The 23604-nt window shown below is 33.7% G+C and overlaps 1 protein-coding gene across 2 annotated transcripts in view; it reads right to left on the reverse strand.

The window, feature by feature from the left end:
• Nucleotides 1-23604, reverse strand: part of CPEB4 (cytoplasmic polyadenylation element binding protein 4) — a 77797-nt gene that overhangs the window by 31372 nt on the left and 22821 nt on the right. The window contains exons 3-4 of one of the 2 annotated variants that reach the window (XM_044664445.1): nucleotides 23227-23308; nucleotides 3382-3432 (exon numbers count right to left, since the gene is read on the reverse strand). In XM_044664445.1, the coding sequence (XP_044520380.1) occupies nucleotides 3382-3432; nucleotides 23227-23308 (133 nt within the window). The remainder of the gene's footprint in view (nucleotides 1-3381; nucleotides 3433-23226; nucleotides 23309-23604) is intronic. The other variant, XM_044664446.1, reaches the window with a different exon arrangement.

Here is a 23604-nt window from a genome sequence, read left to right on the forward strand (position 1 = left end):
GCTACCATCATTTTACTAAACATCAAAGTCAGGAACTTTACAAAGCAAATAAAACAAACAGTTCCAAAAACAGCTCCAAAAGCTAGTGGTTTTTAACACATAAGAAAATGTAAACTAAATGTTAGATAAAGAAATTATTTTCAGTTTCTTAATCAAGAGTTCCCTAAGCCAATGAAATCCTGATCAGGACTCCTCCTCTTCCCTCCCAAAAACCTGCATAATCAATGGAGTAAGTATAAAAAAAGAATTTGGTGGGCAAGGAAAAGAAAGCAAGTAAAGGAAATAGTCTGAGAGAAGGCTCAGAGAAAGATGTGAAATGAATGCCAAATTGGGCTCTGTGCCCCCCATCTCTTTGCTTCTACTTTTTCCAATGTTTGGAATGTCCTTCTAATACCTAAAATTTAATAGCTAACATTTATAGAAAGCCTTAAGAGTTTTTAAAGTGATTTACATATGTTACTTATTTACCTTGTTTAATTCCTACCCATCCTTTAACATCCAATTCAAATACAATTTACTCCATGAAGTTTTCCTGACTGTCAAAGGCCCTTATCATAAAATACTGTATATTACATTTATCTTTGTTTATTAAGTACTATTAGTCTTATTTTTAAAACTGTATTTCCCCAGCACCTAGTACAGTTCTATGCAGCAAGCACACAATATTTGTTAAATGAATAAAAGATGGCATAATGAAAATATTGAGTATATTCACCTAAGAGCAGTAGCTAATAAAGGCCTTATGTTTTGACAAGATATACCCTGGAAAGCCATTACCAGATCTTAAGGAGAGAGGCAGGCATGAATTATAAGGATTCACTTTTTTATTATTAAGTAAAATTTTAAATTGTCATTGCATCTTTCCTCCAAATAATTAAACATAATATGAAGTGTTTTAAAATACATAATAAATATATCTCAAAAAAATAGAAGCAATTTTATTTTTGGTTCAGACTTATGATTTTTCTGGCATAGAGAATGCAAAACGAGGAAATGTCACAGTTCTTAACAATGAAATTCTCTAAGAATAAAAGTGTCTTTTCCCTATCCTCAACTTATTCCTTATAATCTGCAGGCTCAGATAATGAGACAAATTACATATAGTGTTTTTCACTCTTCTAGAATGAAGAAGAATCATACCTTCATTAAAACTGAGATGTAATGCTCTGGAACAAGGAGCTATATGCATTTTTAGCTAACCCCTCCCCCATTTCCAAGGCCTACACTAAAGAAAGAAAGAAAGAAAGAAAGAAAGAAAGAAAGAAAGAAAGAAAGAAAGAAAGAAAGAAAGAAAGAAAGAAAGAAAGAAAGAAAGAAAGATTCTATTGTCCAGGAGGTAGAATTAGGATTCTGCTACTAATCCCTGAGACATTTCCTAGTTCTTGACCATCAGGGTTCTATAAGTCTTCTGTTATACTATTTTTACCTCTAGTATAAACTCTGAGATTTGAAGTGTTCCACTGGGAACTTTGCCTCTATGCAAGGTATAGGTTCAAAAGGGCTGTGTCAGGATGAGGGAATTTCCTCCAGGCTTTAGAGTTATTTTAAGGATCTGCTGCACCCAAATAGCTTCAACTAAACAAGTATAGAGATAAGTGTCTATTTCTGTAGACAGCAGAAGCTGAGGGTCAGATGAGGCCTTTCCCTCTTTTTTCAAAGATCTTCTACTCCATATGCACTTAGGAGATGACTCATCAAGAAACCACCTCTGTCTCACATTAAATAGCAAATCCTTTATGGCATACAGAAAAGGAAAAGATATTCTCTGCTCTTCTTGGGTTTTGTTTTTCATTTATAAGGGTCTGAGTCCTAAAAGTCGCTACAGGATTTTGATTGGGTTAAAAATGAAGATTAACAAGTAAATTTATGTGAATTTTTTAATTGTCCTTCCCTTTGGAGATTACTCATAATAGTTTAGGATAGTTCGTGATCTTCAAATGTTTAAAGTATCACTTCATAAATAAAAAGTTTACATTTACCTAACACATTATTATTATTAGGTAAATATTTTTCACAACTTAACCAGAACCCTTACACAAAAAGAAGCCTAGTCTGAGTGATATTTAAAAATACATGATAATTTAGCAGAGTTACAGCTTTAGCAGATAAAGCACCTACCACAGTTACTGGCATTTTGTCCTCATTAGGCAGATATCAAATAGCTTATATACTATATAACATCCTCTCTAATGTTTTAGTGATATTGGTAATAAGTGTGCTTTTTCTGGTTTCATATGCTTGAGTATATATTTAGTCATTACTCAAATATTCAATAAACAAGCATCAACTGTTTGCTCTCATAGTCTATAAAAACAGATAAAGGGCTGAACTGAGAGTCAGGAAGACCCAGGCTCCAATCTTTCTGATTGGCATGACACTAATAAATCACTTAACCATTATGAGCCTCGGGTCCCATGTATGAACAACAGGAAAAGCAATACCTTCAGTATTATTACCATCACATACATACACTAATAATGTATACATAAAGGGCTCTAAGAACTTTAAATGCCTGCTACTATTATTGTGTACAATGCATAATGATAACGATAAAGACATGAATTTTTGTCTTTAAGGGTCAACCATCATGCCATACTTCTTTATGGAAATGCCAATCTAGCAAAAATTAAGATTACAATTACGAAATAGGGGTGAGGAGTATGGCAGATATAGCAGAACTGTAAGATGGATTTAAAGTCAGTAGACCTTTGTTCTAGTCACAACTCCTACCACTAATTTGTTTTGTAGCCTTAAGCAAATTACTTCACCTCTGAGAAATTATCCCTGGAAAGAAATAACATATGCAAATAGTGCTTTGAAACTTTGAAATGCTGTGTCAATTATTCTTACATTCGTGCAGCTAGGTGGCGCAGTGGAGAGAGCATAAGGCTTGGAGTCAGGAACACTAAGCTTCCTGAATTCAGATCTGACCTCAGGCTTAACAACATTATTAGCCTCAGTTTCCTCAACTATAAAATGAGCTTGAGCTGGAAAAGGAAATGGCAAATCACTCTAGAATCTTTGCCAAGAAAATCCCAAATGGGATCATGAAGAGTTGGACACAACCAAAAGAATGAACTAACATATAAAACTAGAAGGGTAGGGGCAAATTAATTTTATTCAGCTCTAATAAGCTATGATTCTATGTACCATTAAGGAATATTCATTTCTTTTCATTGCCAACATATTCTAGCAATTCGGTCTATTCTCAAATCTTTATGGCAATTTTTGATAATTTATAGTGAATAAAATTAATATCCTTAGATTATTTCAAATCAACAGTAACACTATCATAAAACTTATTCTCCTTAACTGCATGTAGAACTATAATACTTTCTCACGTTCATTGAACTTCACTAACTTAAGACAATTAGCACTTACCATTAATAAGCAGAGAACTATCAGATCCTGGATATGAATAGTTTAGACGACCTGAAGGTAAAAGAAGGCCATTACTAAATTCATTTTTCGTAAAAATCAGTGCTCAAATAGCTTAGATATATTAGACTGAAAATTGATAGCTCTTTAGGTAGTGAGATATAAATTAGCTATATTTGGGAAGGAATTCTTTTGGTAACTAATGATAAGTTTAAGATCTGTAAAGAAATGGCTAACAAATCTTTTCATATTAGTAATCATAACAAGTGTGTGTCAGTGAATACATCCTTTAGCCTTTTTATATATGATTTTAAAATAGCATAGTCAGATAAATTCTGAAGTATTTTCATGAAAATATAAGATCACTTTTTACTTCCAAATCCCCATAATACACTTATCCATAAACTATTTCCAATGTGATTACAAATTAATTATAAGTTCATGTCCCAAATTAACATACATAATCTACATTTTTCTTCTCATGGAGTACTTATAAAAATTTTTTTGACTTAAAACATATCACTTAGGAGTATGACTGTGGCACATCACTCATTACAAAGGTTTTCCTAGGCATTTTGGCATGTTTTAGGTTTTAAATATGTACAAGAAGAGGAAAAATACTAATTTTTATCTATGAACTAGACCAAATACAAGTTTAACTCAAGCCTTTGCAAAAATAAAGTCAAAATTAATAATCATCTAAAATAGAATTTCTCTTTCCGGGGGCAGCTGGGTAGCTCAATGGATTGAGAGCCAGGCCTAGAGATGGGAGGTCCTAGGTTCAAATCCGGCCTCAGACACTTCCCAGCTGTGTGACCCTGGGCAAGTCACTTGACCTCCATTGCCTACCCTTACCACTCTTCCACCTATAAGTCAATACACAGAAGTTAAGGGTTTAAAAAATAAAAATTAAAAAAAAAAAAAGAATTTCTCTTTCTCTGATCATTTTTAAATCTATAGGCTCAGATAATGGAACAGATTATATATAATGTTTTTCACTTTTAGAATGAATTGTTCTGTTTAATTACATTTGTGTTTTGGCATAAAGACGGTACCAGCTGAGGCTTATAAGAATAAATTAAATAAAATACAAAGATTATTCATTGCCTATGTGCAGAGAACTACATTAAATTTTGTAATATCACTATGACCACATTCCCAAGTTACCACATATCTAATTGGGGTTCACTAAGTATAAGTGGTAGGGAACTGTCAACAAATATCCCTGACACTCTCAAATTTGTACTGACAGTGGAATCAATACAAGAAGTTTGTTCTTAGCATCTTATGATTTTCAAGGCACCTCAGAAATTTTGAAAATATATTAGGTAGTTTTGAGCCACGCTGGGGAACCCTAATTATAGAATTCACACCCAGAGTCCTGCCAGACTCCCCAAGGGTATGGGAGTGGAAAAAAAATGACACTCTACTGCAGAGAGGATAGTCCATTGTTGACAACATCTTTACATGCTAATACAATCTCCAAAACAATCAATTTCAATGAATTCGGTCTTTTCTGTTTTTAAAATAGCAAAGAGTTTATCATCTCTCAAATATCTAAGTACACTGGGGAGGGGAGGTTGGAGGGAGGAGAGAAAATTTTAGGCACAAGATTGATAATAGTTTCACTCAGAGGGGAAAAACAGATTCTGAAGCTACTTTACATAGGATGCAGTCAACTTTCTGGATTCAAATACAGAGAATACACCTTAGGCAACCTATATAACTTAAAAGCCCTCCTAATGAAATGTTACATAAAAATCTGTTCTTGACAACATACTACTCTAACTATTATTTTGGTACCTAAATAAGTTAAAAATAAAAATATTATAATCATGAGAAGATATTCCAATCTAAAAGAAATCTCATTACAATAAATTTAATCCATGGTCCCTGCTAAAGTCATCTAAAATATAACTAAGAGGAAATATTTATTTTCCTAGTTTGATGGTCATGGAGTAACTTGATTAACAAGAAGAATCACCAAAAAAAATACTACCAAAGCTAGTTAGCTGGTTAACGAATACATGGACCCTTTTATCAGAAACAAGACTACTAGAAACCTTTTTTTTTTTTTTTTTTACCCTTGTACTTTGGTGTATTGTCTCATAGGTGGAAGATTGGTAAGGGTGGGCAATGGGGGGTCAAGTGACTTGCCCAGGGTCACACAGCTGGGAAGTGGCTGAGGCTGGGTTTGAACCTAGGACCTCCTGTCTCTAGGCCTGACTCTCACTCCACTGAGCTACCCAGCTGCCCCCTACTAGAAACCTTTTAAAGAGACAATGATAGTGAGAATAAAACTTGACAAGAAAAAAAATGACCACTTCTCAGAGTTTTTTGTTTTCCTTTGAAGATCTATTGAAGCAATTGTTTAAAGAATAAAATTAAATTACCCTTTTGCTCCTCAATTTTAGGAAGAAATTCTTTGCTTCAACTCAGAAATGATTTTAAGAGAATTGTTTATACCTTTCTTAGGACAACTCTTACTCTTTTTAAAATCAAAATTTTCTAAACTGTTGTAATCAGTTTAGAATACAAAATCATAAGCCTCTGAGCATCATGGCAGTGAGTAAGGGTTGGAGAAAGGAAGCTTGTGCTATTTTGGAAAATTACCATTACACTGCTACTACTATTCCTTCATAAATTCAACTCCATTATTTTGGCAAAAAACATAACCAGCGGATTCAGAATATTTTTCCTGACCTTTCCTATTGCCTTCCTCATAGTTCCTTTTCTCTTCTATTCCTTCTAGTCCTCAAACTGAGAAGCAAAAAAAAAAAAAAATCATCCATTCATCCCAACTAATTTGACTATATCCCATACCTCTAAAAATTTTCTATTGTTTCCATGCTCACTACTATACATCACATTTAATATCCTGACTTTAGACTTTAAACTTTTACACAAATGCAACATTCTCCCTAGTTTCTCTTATCTCTCTATTGTTATGATTACTCTATTCTGAGCAAGTCAATTTTACTCAATATCCTGTATTCTCTTCTCCCTAGCTAAAAGAAATAAATTACCACCACCACCCTTCATCCAAGATATTCCCCCTGATTCTATTAGCCTGACACATCCATCATTCCAAGTCTTTCTTTGGGTCCATATCCTCAAATAAAATTTCTCCCAGAAGACAGACATACCAATATACTGTTGGCAGAGCTATGAATTGGTCTAACATTTCTGGAAAACAATTTGAAATCATGTAAGAAAAGCGACTGAACTGTTCATACTCTTTGACCCAGCTATACTACTGCTACCATATACTCCAAGGAGAACAAAGACAGAAAGGTTCCAAATATAACAAATGGTCACAGCAGCACTTTTGTGGCAGCAAAAGAATGAAAGCAAAGTGGGTAACTATTGATTAGGGAATTGCTGAACAAATTATGTCACACATTCTAATGCAATAAAATATTATAGTGCTGTAAAGAAAATATGGAAGAGCCTGGGGAAATGATAAAACTTATGAATTAATGCAAAGTGAAACAGAACCGATAAAATAGCAATATAGAAATAAAACCAACCAAAAAAAAAAAAAATCCTGAACATTGTGTAATTATAGTAAGCAATCTGGATCTATGGAAAGAGATAAGAGAATATACACTCCTCCTTTCAATGGATAGGCAGGGTACTATGGAGATGGAATACAGTCTATGATAGACTCTATACTATAGGGCTATGCTGATAAGGGAATAGAGAAAGAAGAAAGAGAAGAAAGAGGGAATGCCTAAGAGTTTCTGAATGTTTTCCCACCAAATTTCACTTATTATTTTAATATTTCACTGTTTTACAGTTGTTAAACATTCTAAAACAATTTTAAATATTCCTACAGAAAAATTCTCAACAAATTATTGAAAACTTCTGACAAGGGAAGGATTCATTAATATGGGTTCTTGTTCCAGAGCTGTATTAGATTTTACTTTAAAGCATATAAAAACTATAATCTTAAAAAAAACAGTCCACAGTCAAAAGTATACTATTGGATCTTACCTGTCTCTTCCTTTTTCAACTTTCTATTTTTTTGCAAGTTCTATCCTGATTTGGACTGTGAGTTAAACCTATTATTGACAGCAAAATAATGCCTGACAAAATATGTCAGGTTCATAAGGTAAATATCAAAATTTCTGTCAAATTTTGTAATAATGCATTTATAAGTCTTACAATAGTGCATTGATAAAAATAGAGCTTAAAACAAAAAAATGCTTGTGTGTATATATATACATACATATATATATATATACATATATATATATATAAAGAATGCTTGCATAACCATCTATCAACATATTTTTTTGTATGTGTTAAGCATCTTCCATTAAAACTGTCCTCTATTCGAACTCAATACTATTCAAAAAACCTTATACTATTCTTGTGACACAAATAAACTTGAGACATCTCAACTTCCATCACAATTTTTTACACTGACAGAAGTCAAATCTACCTAGAAATAAAGATATTTTCCTCATCCAAAAGGCCATGAAAAAGACATTGGGAAGGGATAGTATGCATAGGAAAAGATTCTCTGGTTTTAACCCAATAAAGGCATGTGGTTTCAAAGCTTCTAAAATTTGAGGCAATTAAGAGGACAAAGGATAAAAATCAGTAGGGGGATGGTCCAATTAAGCATTCCTAAACATTTGGGCTGCCAGTAGAAGCCAAAATAAGCCAATGGGCATGGAATGCTATTTTTGATCACTTCCCATTAGTCAGCAGAGCTATGGATGTTCCATCTCTAAAAAAACCTATTAAAGCATCAATGAAACTTGAGACTTTATGATAGCAATTAATGTGAATTTAAAGGTAATCAACAAATATGCATAGCTTGCAGTCAAATGAGACTGACGGAACCAAGAACCTGAAGGAAGGTGATGGACTAAATATGCAGAATACATTTTTGGATATGGCCATCCTGGGATTTTGTTTTGCTCAACTCTGCATAATTGTTACAAAGTTTCCCCTGATTCCCTTTCTCATCTGTGTGATGGGGAGGGAAGGGGTATAGAAAGGAAGAAAATAAGTAGGTGTTGAATTTTTAATAACATATAATATAAAAATCTTAAGTGAAGCTAGATAAGTATCACAAATAACTGAAAAAGTTACCTGAATTGAATGGACTGTGAAAAAGACCTTTCCACAAGCGTATTAAATTCCTATAGACAAGCTAAGTCACTTTTAAAAGATTTAGAACTTTGGAGATAAAATATATTGATATACCCTTCAAATGAATCCATAGACAAAATTACAGATGTCCTCCTGGTATACCATAAAAACCATAATGAATAAAGGGTTATTTCCTATTATTTTCCAAAAATGGAGCACTATTTCCATACAGAGAGAAGTCATGCCAATGCCATACCAAACTATTCCTACTTCCAAAAAAATACAAAGATATTATCCTAACACTAATATTTACAGTTGTAAAGAACAATTTAAAAATTCATTATTTATGTTTGCTTATGTCAAATAACAGCAATTATTTGTATTTTCTAAATACCCTTTCATTATCCTACTTAGTGACTACATTTGACCTCTGCCTGCTTCACTTTATTCATCTGTAAAATGGGAATAGTAATAGCATCTAATTCACAGGACTATTGTGAGAATTAAATTAGATCATATTGGCAAACTGTTTAGCACAGTATCTGGCAAGTGCTATAAAAATATTAGCTATTATCATAATCTAAAGCTAGAAGAGACCCCAAAGACATCTAGTCCAACCTTTCCATTTTATATATGAATAAACTGGAGCCTATGGAGGCTGGGACATGAGGCAGAATTGGAACCCAAGTCACAGCCAGTGCTCAATCCACTGTACCACAATTGTAAGAAATGAAATCTTAATTCTTAATTGTCAGAATGCTGACATTAATTTGTAATGGGTCAGCTGAATATCATAACTGACTCATTTGGGCAGGAACAGTCTGAGATTTCATTACTGTAAAGAACTCCCAGTGAGAAAATGCTCTCTATCAATGTAAATCAACAATATCTCTGTAATTTACAGTCTTGAGTAAGTGCCAAGCATAGAAAATGATAAGGCTAAATAAAACTTACTACTAAAAAACTGCTAATTTTATAGATTTGTAAGTAACTCAAAAACAGGAATCCTGCTATACAACTAACATAACAGCCAGTTGACAACAATTAAGTACCTAGCCTGTGCCAGGCACTGTTCTCGGACAAACATGGAATCGTACTCAAGGTATTTAAATTCTATCAGTAGAAACAACATGCACACATTAAGTACATATATTTGGAGAAGGCACTAGCACCTGAGTTCAAAAAAAGGCCCATATGGTAGGTAGTACTCAAATTGAACAATGGAGAAGCCTAGAAATTTCCAAGAAGCAGAGCAGAGGAAGGAATACATTCAAAACATAGGGTGAGCCTATGTAAAAACATGGAGATGGAAGGATCAGATGACAAAGAGCAAGGATGCCAGTTTTGGTTGAAGAGTAGAATGTATGAAAGAGATTAATGTGTAATAAGCTTGTATGGGTAGACTGGTACTAGGTTATAAAGGGCTTTTAAGGCCAAACACAAGAGTTTCTATTTGATCTTATAGGAAATGGGAGCTATTGAAGTTTATTGAGGCCAGAGTGTCTTTTTTGTATCCCCAGTAATAAGCATAGTACTTGTCACATAGATAGACTTAATACATGAATAAAATAAATGAAAATAAATTTTAAAAAATTAAATAACAAATGATTTGAAGTTAGAGAATTTGCATTTTTCCTCCTGAAAAGCTTTTAAAAATAGTTACACAGAAGCCTAAAATTTTTAAGTAAAATAAATCTAAATCAGTGCTTCTCAAATTAGATTTTAGTGCTTCACCTCTTCTCTAATTTGAAAAGAAAGAGAAGAATCAGAGAGAGAATACAGAACTACTGCTTGATGGTAGCCACAAACTGTGAGGTAGAACAGTACAGACTAGCTAGCCCATTTTAGGTGAGGGGAAGAGAAGGGAAGGAAAGGATATTTTATATAGCACCTATAATGTTTCAGGCACTTTATAATTATTATCTCATTTGACCTTCACAACAACCCTGAGAGATAGGTGCTATTCTTATCCTCCTTTTATAGTTGAGGTAATTGAGGCAAATAGAGGTTAAGTGAATTGCTCAGTCACCCAGCTGGTAAGATCCTAAGGTTACATTGAATTTAGGCTTTCTGGACTCCAGGACCAGCACTCTATCCACTCACTGTACCATGAGCTGTCTATGAAGGCCAATGAATACTTGCAGTAGCTTCCTTTATCTCAACCATAACCATGTGATGTTATGCCAGGAAGAGACTGGAGCTCTCAGCAACTACTAGATAAAAGGAGCACCTATATGATATATAGTAAGCTTCTTAATTATTTTCTACACAAAGTATTTCTGTACATTCCTAGAAAATAATAAAAGTTTCACCAACAATTAAAAGCTCAATGATTAAAAAAAGCAAAAACAAAAATACCCTAATTTAAAAGCTTTAATGTGGATTATCTTTTTCCAACTCTCCTAACACAAAAGGCTGCTGTACCCAGGCTCATGTGACTGATTCACCATTCTTCAGACTGATGCCAAAATAATCTTTCTGATGCATAAATTTGATCATGCCATCTTTCTGCTCCAAGTTCTTCAGAGGCTCCCAACTGAGCAAAGTTCAAATTTCTTTGCTGGAACTAAAGCCCTCCATGACTTGGCACTGCCCTGCCTTCCCAGGCTATCTCCCATTTATAGATGCCAGATTTAAATATTCCCCCAAATATGTCCTATATTACCATGATTCCCTATGTGGCTCACACTGCTGCTAGGCCTGCAATGTCCTCACTACACATGCTGACTTCTGTCTCCATTTTTAAAGCCCATCTTAAATAATGCCATCTCTTCCATAAAACCTTCTCTGATCCTCATCTTCAGTAAGGATTTCCCTGCCCAAACTCCACAGAGAATTTGGTTCTGAACTTCTCTAACACACTTTTTCATTACTATGAATTACTGTTGTATATTTTTGTCTTAGGCCTCTACCTCACTATCACATCCACACAGAAAGGAAATGTCATCTTCCTAGCAATAACTCATTTTACATACTGCGTTATGGTATACAATGTGCTTCACTTATAACAACCCTCTGAAGATGGCTATCAAAGCATTATCCCCATTTTCAAGATTAGGCACCTGTGATGAAAGGAAGTTATCTGACTTGGCTAGAGTAGAACTCCATCCCATTTTGACTCCAACTCCAGTGTTTATTCTTCTGTGCTAGCTCTTAACTTTTTATCTCATCTGCATACCACTCCATTAATGCCTATCACAATGCTCCATATACTATACACATTTAACAATGTTTACTGGCTGAATGGGTAAACCCAGAAGAGGTGACAGAGCTATAACTAGCAACTTGGCACTGGGGGTAAATTCTGTGGGAAGTGGTTGCTCTAAAGTATGATCAATCCTGTGTATTTGGTATTCTTAGAGAGGTCACTGGGATGAGAACAGAGGTTGCAGTGGAGAAGACCCCATCCAAGAGCATTGGGCAGAGGAATCTGATTATGGTTCAGGGTTCTAAAAACAGAAGCACTGGACACAGGTTGGAAAGAATATGCAGGTGAAGCTGGTGGAGTAGAAAATGCAGAGTAGAAGGAAGGTGGTCTGGGAGGGTGAAGTGAAACATGGCTGAGACTTTTCACAAAGAGATTCCTGAAGAAGTTTCTGGAGAGGCAATAACTAATCATGAGAATTGTCCCAGGGTAGAAGTTCCTACAGGATCTCTGGTGTGAATAGTGAGGAGGATGTGGAGAGGACAAGGTATTCCCTTCCTATGAGAAGACCTCCTCAAAAAGAGGAGTGTATATGACCATCACAGCCACAGAACACAGAAAGATGACAGTCTTGGACACATGGAAGAGGAATCTCAGGCAGGTTGGTTGGAAGCATTTGAAAGGAAGGGATAGAAAGCATGCTCACTGGGGGAAGGAATGATACTCTCCCAGGACCCTAATCACTGGGGTAGTCTCAGCCTCCTAGTTGATAGTTACATGCTGTTCTCAAACTCTCAAAATTCTATTAATTAGAATGATGAACACCTGAATAAAGATACCCTACTTCACCAACAGTTCTGTAGCCCAGTTGGAAATGGTCCTAGAAAGCTATGGTGGTTGGGGCAGGGTTGGAATATAAGTGGGATCAGCAGCATGGGAACCGAAGTGAATGCTTTTAATACTATGCTTTAACGACTTATATGGCCATTAAAAATAAATCATCTAAGTCCTATGAATAGAGTTAAAGGTTATGAGAGGTTTCTCTAGTGAGGTCAGTGTACAGAACAGATAATTTTCCCCCTTTTTATAATTTCTGAGCATATAGAAGGTCATATTCCCAGATCTATAGAGAACTGAGACCAGTCATTTAGCCCTTGAGCTCAATAAAAGTGAGGTGGTGGGAAGAAGATGTTTAAAGAGCTTGGTAAGTAACCTCTAGTGAATCATGAAGATACTACAGCCATTGAGAAAGCATACACATACACACTGATTTAACCTTTGATATAGCCACTGGGCTGGTAGCCAGAGAGTGCCTGGTGACAAAAATGCTTTATATCTTATTGATTAATTATGTGGTATCTGGTTTCTCTTCAGAAAGCAGGGGAATGAAGGGAAAGAATGGAGGAAGAAGGGAATGGATATATAGTGCCAATTATGTGTCAGACATTGTCCTAAATGATTTACAAGTGTTATCTCATTTAATACTCACAATTCTGCAAGGTATGTGGCATTATCGCCATTTTACTGTTAAGGAAACTGAGACAAAGATAAATGACTTGCCAAGGATCACCACTAGTATGGAAGGCTATAGTGAATTCAAGTCTTCTGGACTGCAGGCTCAGTGCTCTATTCAGTGTGCCATCTAGCTATAGATGAGTAGGACTTCTGGAGAGGGGTACCACCATGTGTACCCCTAAGACACATGATTTTGTTACAAACTAAAAACTGGTAATGATCAGAGGGATCGTTTAATGCCCTCTTTTTATAAATATGGAAACCAAAGGTGTTTTTTTTAAACCAGGGTATTTAGTTGAGCAACTTGCCTAAGAGCATGGTGATATGTTTCATATTGAAAGAATAAACATGAGCTCTGATCCTCCCACTAATTTGCCATATGGCTGGTACAAATCAACTCTTTTGGTCTTAGATTCATCATCTAGAACAAAAAGGATATTGAAATAGATCTTCTAAGGTAGGTCCTGTCCAGTTCTTTTGATGAATTATATACCTAGCTGTTAGAGCAGGTACCAACACCTATAATTCCCTGATTCTAAGTCATAGACTCTTTAAATGGCACTGTGCCACTTCTTTCTCTTCAATTTCTTGATAAATGGAAGGTTTGTTGTAAACTAAAAACCTTGAATCATGATATTACCAAGTACTTCCATTGGTGATTAACTGTTCACAGAAATCATTTCTTGGTTCATATGACCATAGTTCTGAAGACACTGTATATAGTTCAATAAGAATATGAAATTCGATAGTGAATTTATTTTTCTTCAATTTAGGTTTTTCACCAGAATAAGCTATTTGTATTTGCTTTTAGTTTCTCAGGAACCAAAAAAAAAAACCCTCTATACTAATTAGCTGATTTCTCCTTCCCTTTCTCTATATACAGCAACTGGCATCATCTTAGCTACCTTTTAAAGAGGCGAGGGAGCTGGTTCCCTTTAGAGCCCCACTAATATTCTTAATAAGTGGTAACTAGGTGACACATGGAACTAAGCAAAGCCTTGTTTTTAGCAAGGAACCATAACACGTAACTAAACAGAACCAATCTTAAATTCTATATAAAAACAGATATAATATAGATAAACGAAATCTCAACTCAAAGAATACATTTTAATTTTGTTCTTACAGGCTCTTCCCCTCAAGAAACCATTTACTGTAAGTGACATTTTGATTAATTTGAGTTTTGTAAATTATAATAAGAGGAGGAAGAGGACGGAGAATAAAAAGACAAAATTCTCAAATTAAGTACACAGTTCTTGAAAAACATAAAGAAACTGCCAAACAGTTTTTAGGCAGAAATCCCTATCAGGAAGTAATACTTTGGTAACCATGATTGTTCAACTAGTCCCTCTTACTGACAAATAAAATGCAAAAAAGGAGTCTGTAATGCAAGAACTTATAAGTTAGGTGTCTGTGCACTACAAGTTTCCCTTCCAGAATTAGCAAATAACATTTGCCAGTATTATATGACAGAATCAATGAAAGACTTAAAAACTTCAAGCAATTCCCTATTGGATTCCACCACAAAGAACTTTTATTTAGTTCTTACTACAGTAACCTTTAAGAACTTATGGTTTAGAAGACCATAATGATGATGATAAATGGAAAAATTATAGACAATATGAGTAAACAAGTATAATTGCACAGAAGAAGCATCAAAGATGCCATGTATAGAGATGTATAACCAGAAAAAAAAGATAGGCTGGTCATGTAGCAACTGTGAAAAACAATGTTTGGCCCACTGATAGCCATGCAATTGCAAAAGATGTAGAAGAAGGACCCCAAGCATAGTAGGTGAAGACATGAACAACAGTCACAAAGGATGGGGAGGTGTCCACCATGATCTGTATCACTGAAAAGTGTCCCTACATCGACAAAGTCACATAGATTACAATGAGGTACAGAAATAATCTGGATATGGGGGGAAATGGATCTGTCATCATTTTTATACTTAAAAATTCCCATAAATCTTTACTTATAACAACTTTGAAAAACTAAACAAGCAGGATTCAAGTTTTACCTCTAAGGAAAACACTGCCATCTAATTTGTACTTATGGTAAGATGTATACATAGATATTAAAAAAGAAATGCACAGTGCTAATTACAAATAGAAGAGTATATCAAAAAGAAGCCTGTCAATTAAGAAGCCTGTCAATTTATCACTAACATTTCTCTGAAAATTACCATGTCTAATTTTTTTCCTATTTTGATACATATCATATCTTAGAATCATGAACAGATTTCCAAGCAAAATCATTGGGCCACAATGGGCATGAAATCCTACATTTAGTTATTTTTGAAGATCCTACTGTATACCACAAAATATCTCAATACAAAATGAATTGTTAACAAAAGGTAATTTATATAATGCTTAAATAGTAATATTCTAAACCTTATCAGTTATATTTTACTCTTCTCCCCCCAGTCACTTAAGGGCAACATTGGAACAAGATTTTGAAAATGTAAATCACTTATTTCTTGAACAAAAACAAGGTCCTGTCTGGTTCTTAAAATTTTAAATAAGTTGCTTGTTTAAGTGATAATGAACCTGTATTGTGAATTTATTATCATTTTTAAGCTGTGCTCTTTACCAATTTAGCATTATAATCAAGGAGCAAATATTTGTTTATATAGTGTGTGTATATACACACATATATAGGTATAGGTATACATACTCATATGTATACATGGTTATATATGTTAAATGTATATTTAGAACATATATAATACAATATGAACCTTTATGGTACTTATATACACATTATTTCTATATAGATATATGTGTATATGTACATGTAGGTACATATATAGAGAGATGGAGATAGAAATAGGGACAGAGATAAATGTATCAGGGGTCAAGCATATTTACCTATCGTTTTGTACACTAAATTTGTGGATGGGAGAAAAACAATAAATTACTAGACTTCTGCCAGACCTTAATAATAGGCAGTATGCATATAGGTCAGATTAGCAACTAGAAATATAAATGAAGTACTGAAGCAACATTAAAAGTCAGTGGTTAGGTGCTGAGGCTATTACTACTGAGCTCTTTCATCCAATCAAAAGTATATGCCAAAGTTCATAAGCAACTCTTACTGTCCTCCCTGGGGTTTTACCCAAAAGAACACTGCAGATACAATTTGAAAAAATATTAACAACTTTAACAAACAACAATTCCTATACAGTAATCCCTGCCTACACAGAATACAGCCCCTCTCAGAAAGCAAACAAAATAGATGAAGGCTAGTTTTAATTGATTAAAAGTTAGTCCAAAATCTTATTCTACTAATAAAAATAACAAAATATGTGACACACCTTATTTTACACCTCTTGTTCTTCACGGACAGGGTTATCTCAAAAAGAAAGCCCAGATCCCATCAGCCAAGCAGACACAGCAACACTAATCAAAGGCCCAAAGAAAAGGGAATTTTAGGATGTTCCATTACAGCAGAGAACATGTGGGGGCATGCAGTAAGAAAGAAACAAAGAAGGTACTTTTTTTCCTAAACATCTACTTTAAAACTATAATTACTATTTTGATATGTTATTTTTGTTATTTTTGATGAGAATTCTAAATACTGGATGAATTTCCACTTTTGAGCAGTTTTGAGACCTCCCCTACTATGGTTTGAAACACTTGGTATCATCCAAACTGTTTAAGAAAGAGCCAAATGAGTTCAGGAAGTTTAGCCACATGAAGCCAATGTTACAGCTCCAAAATATACAGGCATCTATAACAGTAAAAAGTTAGAACTGAAAGGGAGGGTCCAGGTAATCTAGTCCAACCTCTTCACTTTATATTAATCAACCAACAGGCACTTAATAATGTCTATTATATGCCACACACTATGCTAGGCATATGTGAAAGAAATTGACAGAGAAATAAAGTTCCCTTGCTTGTGGTGACATGGACAACTGGGGACAGTATCAGGATCAGAATCCATATTTCCTTCTAGTCTTCTTTATCAGCTTTTCCCAAATTAAACTTGCCATTTCCTCCATGCTTTTTAAAAAATTCTCAACAAGATATTAACTACAAAGTGACCTAAAACGATCCTACTATAAAAAGAAAAAACACAGGTCTGGATGAGGGTTTGTATTCTTCCATCACACTTGTCCCTGTCTGAAGATGGAAAAAAAATGCCTATGTTTCTATCTGTTGAATTGGAATAACAGTACTTGTGTTACCTACTTTACAGAGTTGTGAGGAAAAGTGCTCCATAACCAAGAGATCTTTATTATCAGATCTACTTAATGGAAAGAGTTAGGCCACATTCAAAGTTTAAAGATGAACATAAAATTTTTGATCAAAAGAATAAATAAAATATGTAATTAGAAAGGAAAAGAAGTAAATTACCAAGGAAAAAAATTAGGAATTAGAGCTAGAAGGGGCATTAATAAATAGAATCCAGACCTCTATTTTCCAAAGAAAATGAGACCAAGGAAGAGAGAAAGTGACTTGCCTAAGGTCAAACAAGTATTTAGCAGCAGAATTGGGATCTGAACCTAAGTCCAAAGACTCCAAATCCAGTTCTTTTTAGGAAGGAATAAAGATAACCATTTTGAAAGGGCTGATATTCTGAATATGTCTATCTAAATCATCTATGAATAAAAGAATTGCCTTTGTAAGAAAAGCATGAACTATGAATCATTAAGTGCTTTTTAAATGTACATACTGGGCACTGTACTAAGGCCTAGAGAGCTTGAGATACAAAGATAAAAAGGAAACAATCTATGTGTGTACATACACACATTAAAGGAAACTGAAGAGTGGCCAGACAAGTAGGAGAAAGAAGAGCAAGTTGGATCACTAAGACCCAGGGAGGAGAGGATCCAGGAAGATGGGGTGGCCAGTAGTGTTAAATGAAGAGATAAAGGAGAGGATTGAAAAAAGGCCAGATTTGGCAAATGAAAGGGGGAGAGGTAGAGGGGAAAAGGGTAGGCTGGAAGGAAAGAAAGGAAAAGAAAAAAACAGGGAGAGGGGGAAGAGGGAGAGAGAGACAAAGAAAAGGTAGAGGAAATTTAAGTTAGCATATTCTACCAGAGTTGTTTTTTTTTTAATTCTTAAAATTCCTACATTTTGTCAGAAGGCATTTTATGTTATGTATTTGTAATTTTCTGCAGGAGAAATTTGATTACAAGTCCAGGTATAAATAGCTACTTTCCATTATTCACTTCTTTGCAGTTCTTGTATCATGCCCCATTAAAAGTTCCTTTAAATAAAAAGGTCCATATGATCAGTTTTGTCAAATGGTTCCCTTTTCAATTTACCTATGGCAAAAAAAAAATTAGAAACAAATCAATTCTTTCACAATGTGAGATATTATGTTCTTTCCACTCATTTTGTGCCAATTTAAAATATGAAATATTCTTATATGAGAGAAAAACTGAAAACAACTCATTTTATTATTGATTCCATTGAGGTTTGCTTATTAAATTTTTGTGGAATGGTCATTCTCCTCAACTGGCATAAAATGCATTAACACACACACACACAAAAGCAGTTTGGTGAGATTACTATCTGAAGTAAATAAAAAAGGTTTTGGTTTATTAAACTTCTAACTAAAGTTCATTTTCTTTGAGGTGCTTTTTATAAATTTTTGTGCTTAGCAACAATGAGGTACAAATAGATCATCATCTGCCATTCCCTTATGTATTTATTTCAAATGCATCCACAGCAATTCAAAATAGGAGCTCCAAAACTTCCTGCATATGTTAAGAAAAGGGGGAAAATTACATAAGCAGTTAGTAATGCAAGATTCAAACTCCTTCAGATACCAGGAGTAATACAAATGTCTTTGGAAAACATCCACCTCTATTGAAATAATGCTAAAAGAGCAGAGGTGAATAAGAGATAACAAAGATGTGGAGGTTGCCAATATGCTTAACCATGCATTAACACATATCCACAACATAATAGATTGGAGTCAGCTCTCTGGATTCCACTGATATATGTAAAACACTGGATGAAGCTTTATTGTATCACCTGAATTTCTAGTTGCAATATTATCATTAATTCAAATGGAAAAATTCTGAAATCACTTAAAACTCAGCATAACATGAGAATATGAAAATTCTATTTTTATCTACATTACATAAAGCAGACAATATTCCATAATATTTGGGAGAAAAATATATATTCTATTATCCTTTCCCACAATTAAATCAGTCTCTAAATAATAGGGTATTTTCATAGTTTATAAATTACTTTTAGTGAATTTTTACTTTAGGTTTCTAGTGAATCTTTGAAGAACATATTATAGATTATTATAGCACTAAGAAATCATTTATTATTTAATTCAGTTTGGTCTCTGATTGCTTTCATGTACATTCTTCTGTCTTTTGTCTCAGACACTGAATCTTCTATTTTCTTTCTATCCATACAATAGATTGTTTCACCTTGGTTGACCCCTTTCTCTAATATCAAGTCCAGCTTCTTATCTATGTTGCACCTCCAAATACTACTTAATATCTAAAGATATTCCCTACTATTTGCAGAATAATAAGGTTTCATGAATCATTTGACAGCTTATAATCTATGTTTTAAAGTGCTAAAAACAGATGTATGCACATGTGGCTTTAATCTATTTCATGCTGCTGTGTCTAAGCAGTAAGCAACTTCTCTGCCTAGAACAAATATAAGAAATATAAAAACCATAACACTCACTAAATACTCATCTCAGCTTCTATCCTGGTAGAATAAAATTTCTTTCCAGGTGAAGAAAATACTTGATAAGCCTAATAAGACTGCAGCAGGGCAAAAACTACCATCTGGAGCATCCAAATTCAGAATCAGTCTCTCTCTCAGATTCTTAGCTCCTGAAGGCTGAGTATGCTGTAAAGAAGACGAAATTAGTCTCTAGGGAAGGGCTTCTGCAGATCATCACTGGCATTGGTTATGCAGAAGGCAACACACAATCTCCTGGATAAAAATAACATACAGAAGTGGCAGCTGCCCAGAGAAAGGATATGGAGATAAGATATGGGGAGAATGAGAAAAAAAAAAAAAGAAAGAAAGAAGGGAGATAGAGGAAAATAAAACCTCACATATATAGAAAAAAATATCCCCTGAGTTTTAAAATGTTTTAATAATAAACAATATTATGAAAAATTTTGACATATTTATTGTAATACAGTTATTTGTATATCACAACATATTACTAGAGAGAGTAAAGCTCATAAAGACAGGAGATTTAAATGTTTTTTGTGGCTTCCTCCATCAAGCAGCATAGTGCTATGCATCAAGAAGTCACTTCGCACTTTGAATAACTGACTTCTTTTCAACTTTTATCAAAACACATTATAAAATAATTCTTGACCTGAATATTATTATGAACCATTTTGGACTGGCAACATTTATTTAAAGAAATCCAACAATAAACTCACACTATAAAATGTGAAGGAGAATTACAGGGTTATTTGCTTGTGTGTATATGGTGGAGAGCTGTCATTATATTAACTATAATTTCTATCTTGAACAAAAGATTGTTTATACTTCCAAAAAAACCCAAAAAATGAAAAATAAAAAACCCAAACACCCTGAAACTGCAATATTCTATCAATTAACTTTGAATTTTCTTATTAGATTCAATTCTTATTAGGCACAGGCATTAAGGGTAATAAAGCCAAAAAGGAATCATGCATATGAATTGCCAGTGAAGAGTAAAGAGGAAAAATAAACAGAGTAACTTTAATTACTACTTGCAGAACATGCTCAAGTTATTTTTGGAAAGATCAGAACAGCAAAGCCAAAAAGCTAAACACAAACTTGCCTTCATAGCCATCATATTTTAAAACCTCTGAAATTAATTTTATTTTAATTAAGTTTTCAGACCTTAAAAGTAATAGTTCTAAAGACAGTATATATTTCACTACTGGCCTCACAGAACCAATGCTCAGATGTCCAGGATGAAATAGAGTACATGGAAAGGAATTAGATTCTTGTAGTAAGAAGTGAGCTGTGGCTATTCAGTTTTTAAAATCTCTCCAAGCTGATTCTCAAAATAGAAACACTGTCACATTAGGTACATTTTCATGATGACTACAGGGCCCTGTTGTTTAACTGTTGAGTAACTTAGCCATATCTACAGTAGCTCTGTACAACTAAATTGGAATAGAAACCATGACAAGAACAGCCCAGAGCAAAACCTAGTTTTTTTTTATACTAGACCAGCAACAAATATCACATATTATAAAGTGAGCTATTTGGTATAATAATATTATATCACCATAAATCAACATGTTAGCTCTATATTAATCCCTGGATTTTTTAATCCTAAAAATAACATACAAAAAATCATTTGACATTCATGGGATATTTCAGGGCAATTAACAAAATACAATGTTGTATTGAAATCAGGTTTGTGTGATAAGCATGACAACATGGGTATTTGGTAACAATATGAAAAGACATTATGTTTATTGTATTTTAGGCATCCCTTTTTCAGAATTAATTTTAGGCAACTTAATTTTGTTATAGTAAGAAAGAAGGGAGAAAATATATCGAAAAAACACAAAAGTTTAGACTAAGGGAGGATAAGCACAGACTGAAAAAAGCAGCATAAGCTAATTTGCTTAATCTAATCATGTTGATAAACCTATTGAATTAATTACAGTTAGATGGTAGGTAAAGTGGTGGACCTGTAATCAGGAAGATCTGAGTCCAAATATCACCTCAATTTTTACTAGCTATATGACACCCAGGCAAGTCATTTAACTCCCTTTTCCCTCAGTTTCCTTATCTGTAAAATGGGGGTAATAATAGCACATAAGGTTGATGTGAGAATGAAATGAGATATTTTGTAAAGCATTTTGCAATCCTTGAAGCACAACATGAATGCTAGCTATTATTACTATTTTTAGGTATTATTTACTATTCACTCATAACTATCATTAAATGCTAGTTAGAGGTTCCCTATTTGTTAGTTATACTGGATTTGCTCTACTTAGTAAGATCCTAAGTAGAACCCAGAAGAGACCATAGAGATATTTAGTTCAAAACCCTAATGTTAAAGTGTGGAGGACAGGGGCAAGAAAGTAAGGGAACTAAAGCCCAAATAGACTAACTGAGTAGCCAAGGAATACACAGATATTCTGTAGATGCTTCTAAAACTATCTTATTACCCTGCCTGCAATTTTTATCTTTTAAAATTCAGATCATTAAATCATAACAAGTAGTTGTTAGATTTAATTAATGTACATTTTTTGAATAATTATATATGCATCTTATATTGAATGAGACTTCATTATGAATTACTAAATTATTGAAAAGAAATAAGAAATCTCTTAAGAATTCAGTAAAAATTCTCTTCAAAGACCACAGTCACAAAAATTTCCACAGGGCATTCATGTTTTAGCACTATATACATATTTATTTTCCATATATATATATTTTTTAAAACTTTTAAGAGAAAGCATCACTCTTGAAAAATTAGTTTTATGTAATAATGAAAATGACCAAATATAAAGATGTTTCATTTATTAGAAATGTTTGCTTGGATAAAAAGATGATTTTTGTAAGAGGAAATGATTTCTGTTTCAGACGGTTTATAGTCATGTACTATTCAGACCTGCAGAGATAATGATTTCTGTTTCAGACAGTTTATAGTCATGTACTATTCAGACCTGCAGAGATCTCTAGAGATCAGCTAGTCAAACCCCCTAATTTTAAGAAAGGGAAGAAAACTGAGGTCCAGAGGGATTAAATGAGTTGCCCAACTGATTGTCAGGACTAGAATAACCTAGGTCTCTCAACTCCCAACTTACAGTGATTTTTCAGAAAATTACTTCAAAAAAATTCTGAGTTTTATAAAATGTCATTTAAATTGTGACAAGCTGCCCATTTAAGCAAAAAGGGAGGGGGAAGACATCTGAACTACACCTGGCTTATGTTCACTATCTTAGATAAACATATCATCATGTGCACTGAGCATGTTTTGCCTGAGATATGGAAAAAAGCCACATGTGTCAAACTGATAAAACCGAAAAGCTACAATACATTATCTACCACATTTGCCATACAGGACATTCATATACCATATACATACTATTTTTAAACTATATATTAAAAAAAAGTTATATTTACCTTTAAGTGAATCATTTTCAGCTCTCATTATATCAATGAGTGAGCTCTCTAATGAGTGCATGTCAAATGTCCTTGGGCGTTCCTGAAAACAAAAAGATTGACAAACTACTTTTTAAAAATGTATTATTTGAATATTTGATTATAACATAGAGCTAAAGTGGCAACTTCATTCTTGTTCATGTAGAATCAAAATTAAGTTTCTCTGTAGGTAAATAAAAATCAAATTGTTCTAATTTTCCACTTAAAATACTACAATGAGCCAGCAAGGATCCAGAATAAAATAAATCTCTATCAAAGATTTCATCAAAAGTATATAATATATATACATATATTATATATACTACACAAGCAATAGAAATAATTTTTTAAAAACCAAAA

Source organism: Gracilinanus agilis, chromosome 2, assembly GCF_016433145.1.
Source record: "Gracilinanus agilis isolate LMUSP501 chromosome 2, AgileGrace, whole genome shotgun sequence".
In the NCBI taxonomy this organism is placed as follows: Eukaryota; Metazoa; Chordata; class Mammalia; order Didelphimorphia; family Didelphidae; genus Gracilinanus; species Gracilinanus agilis.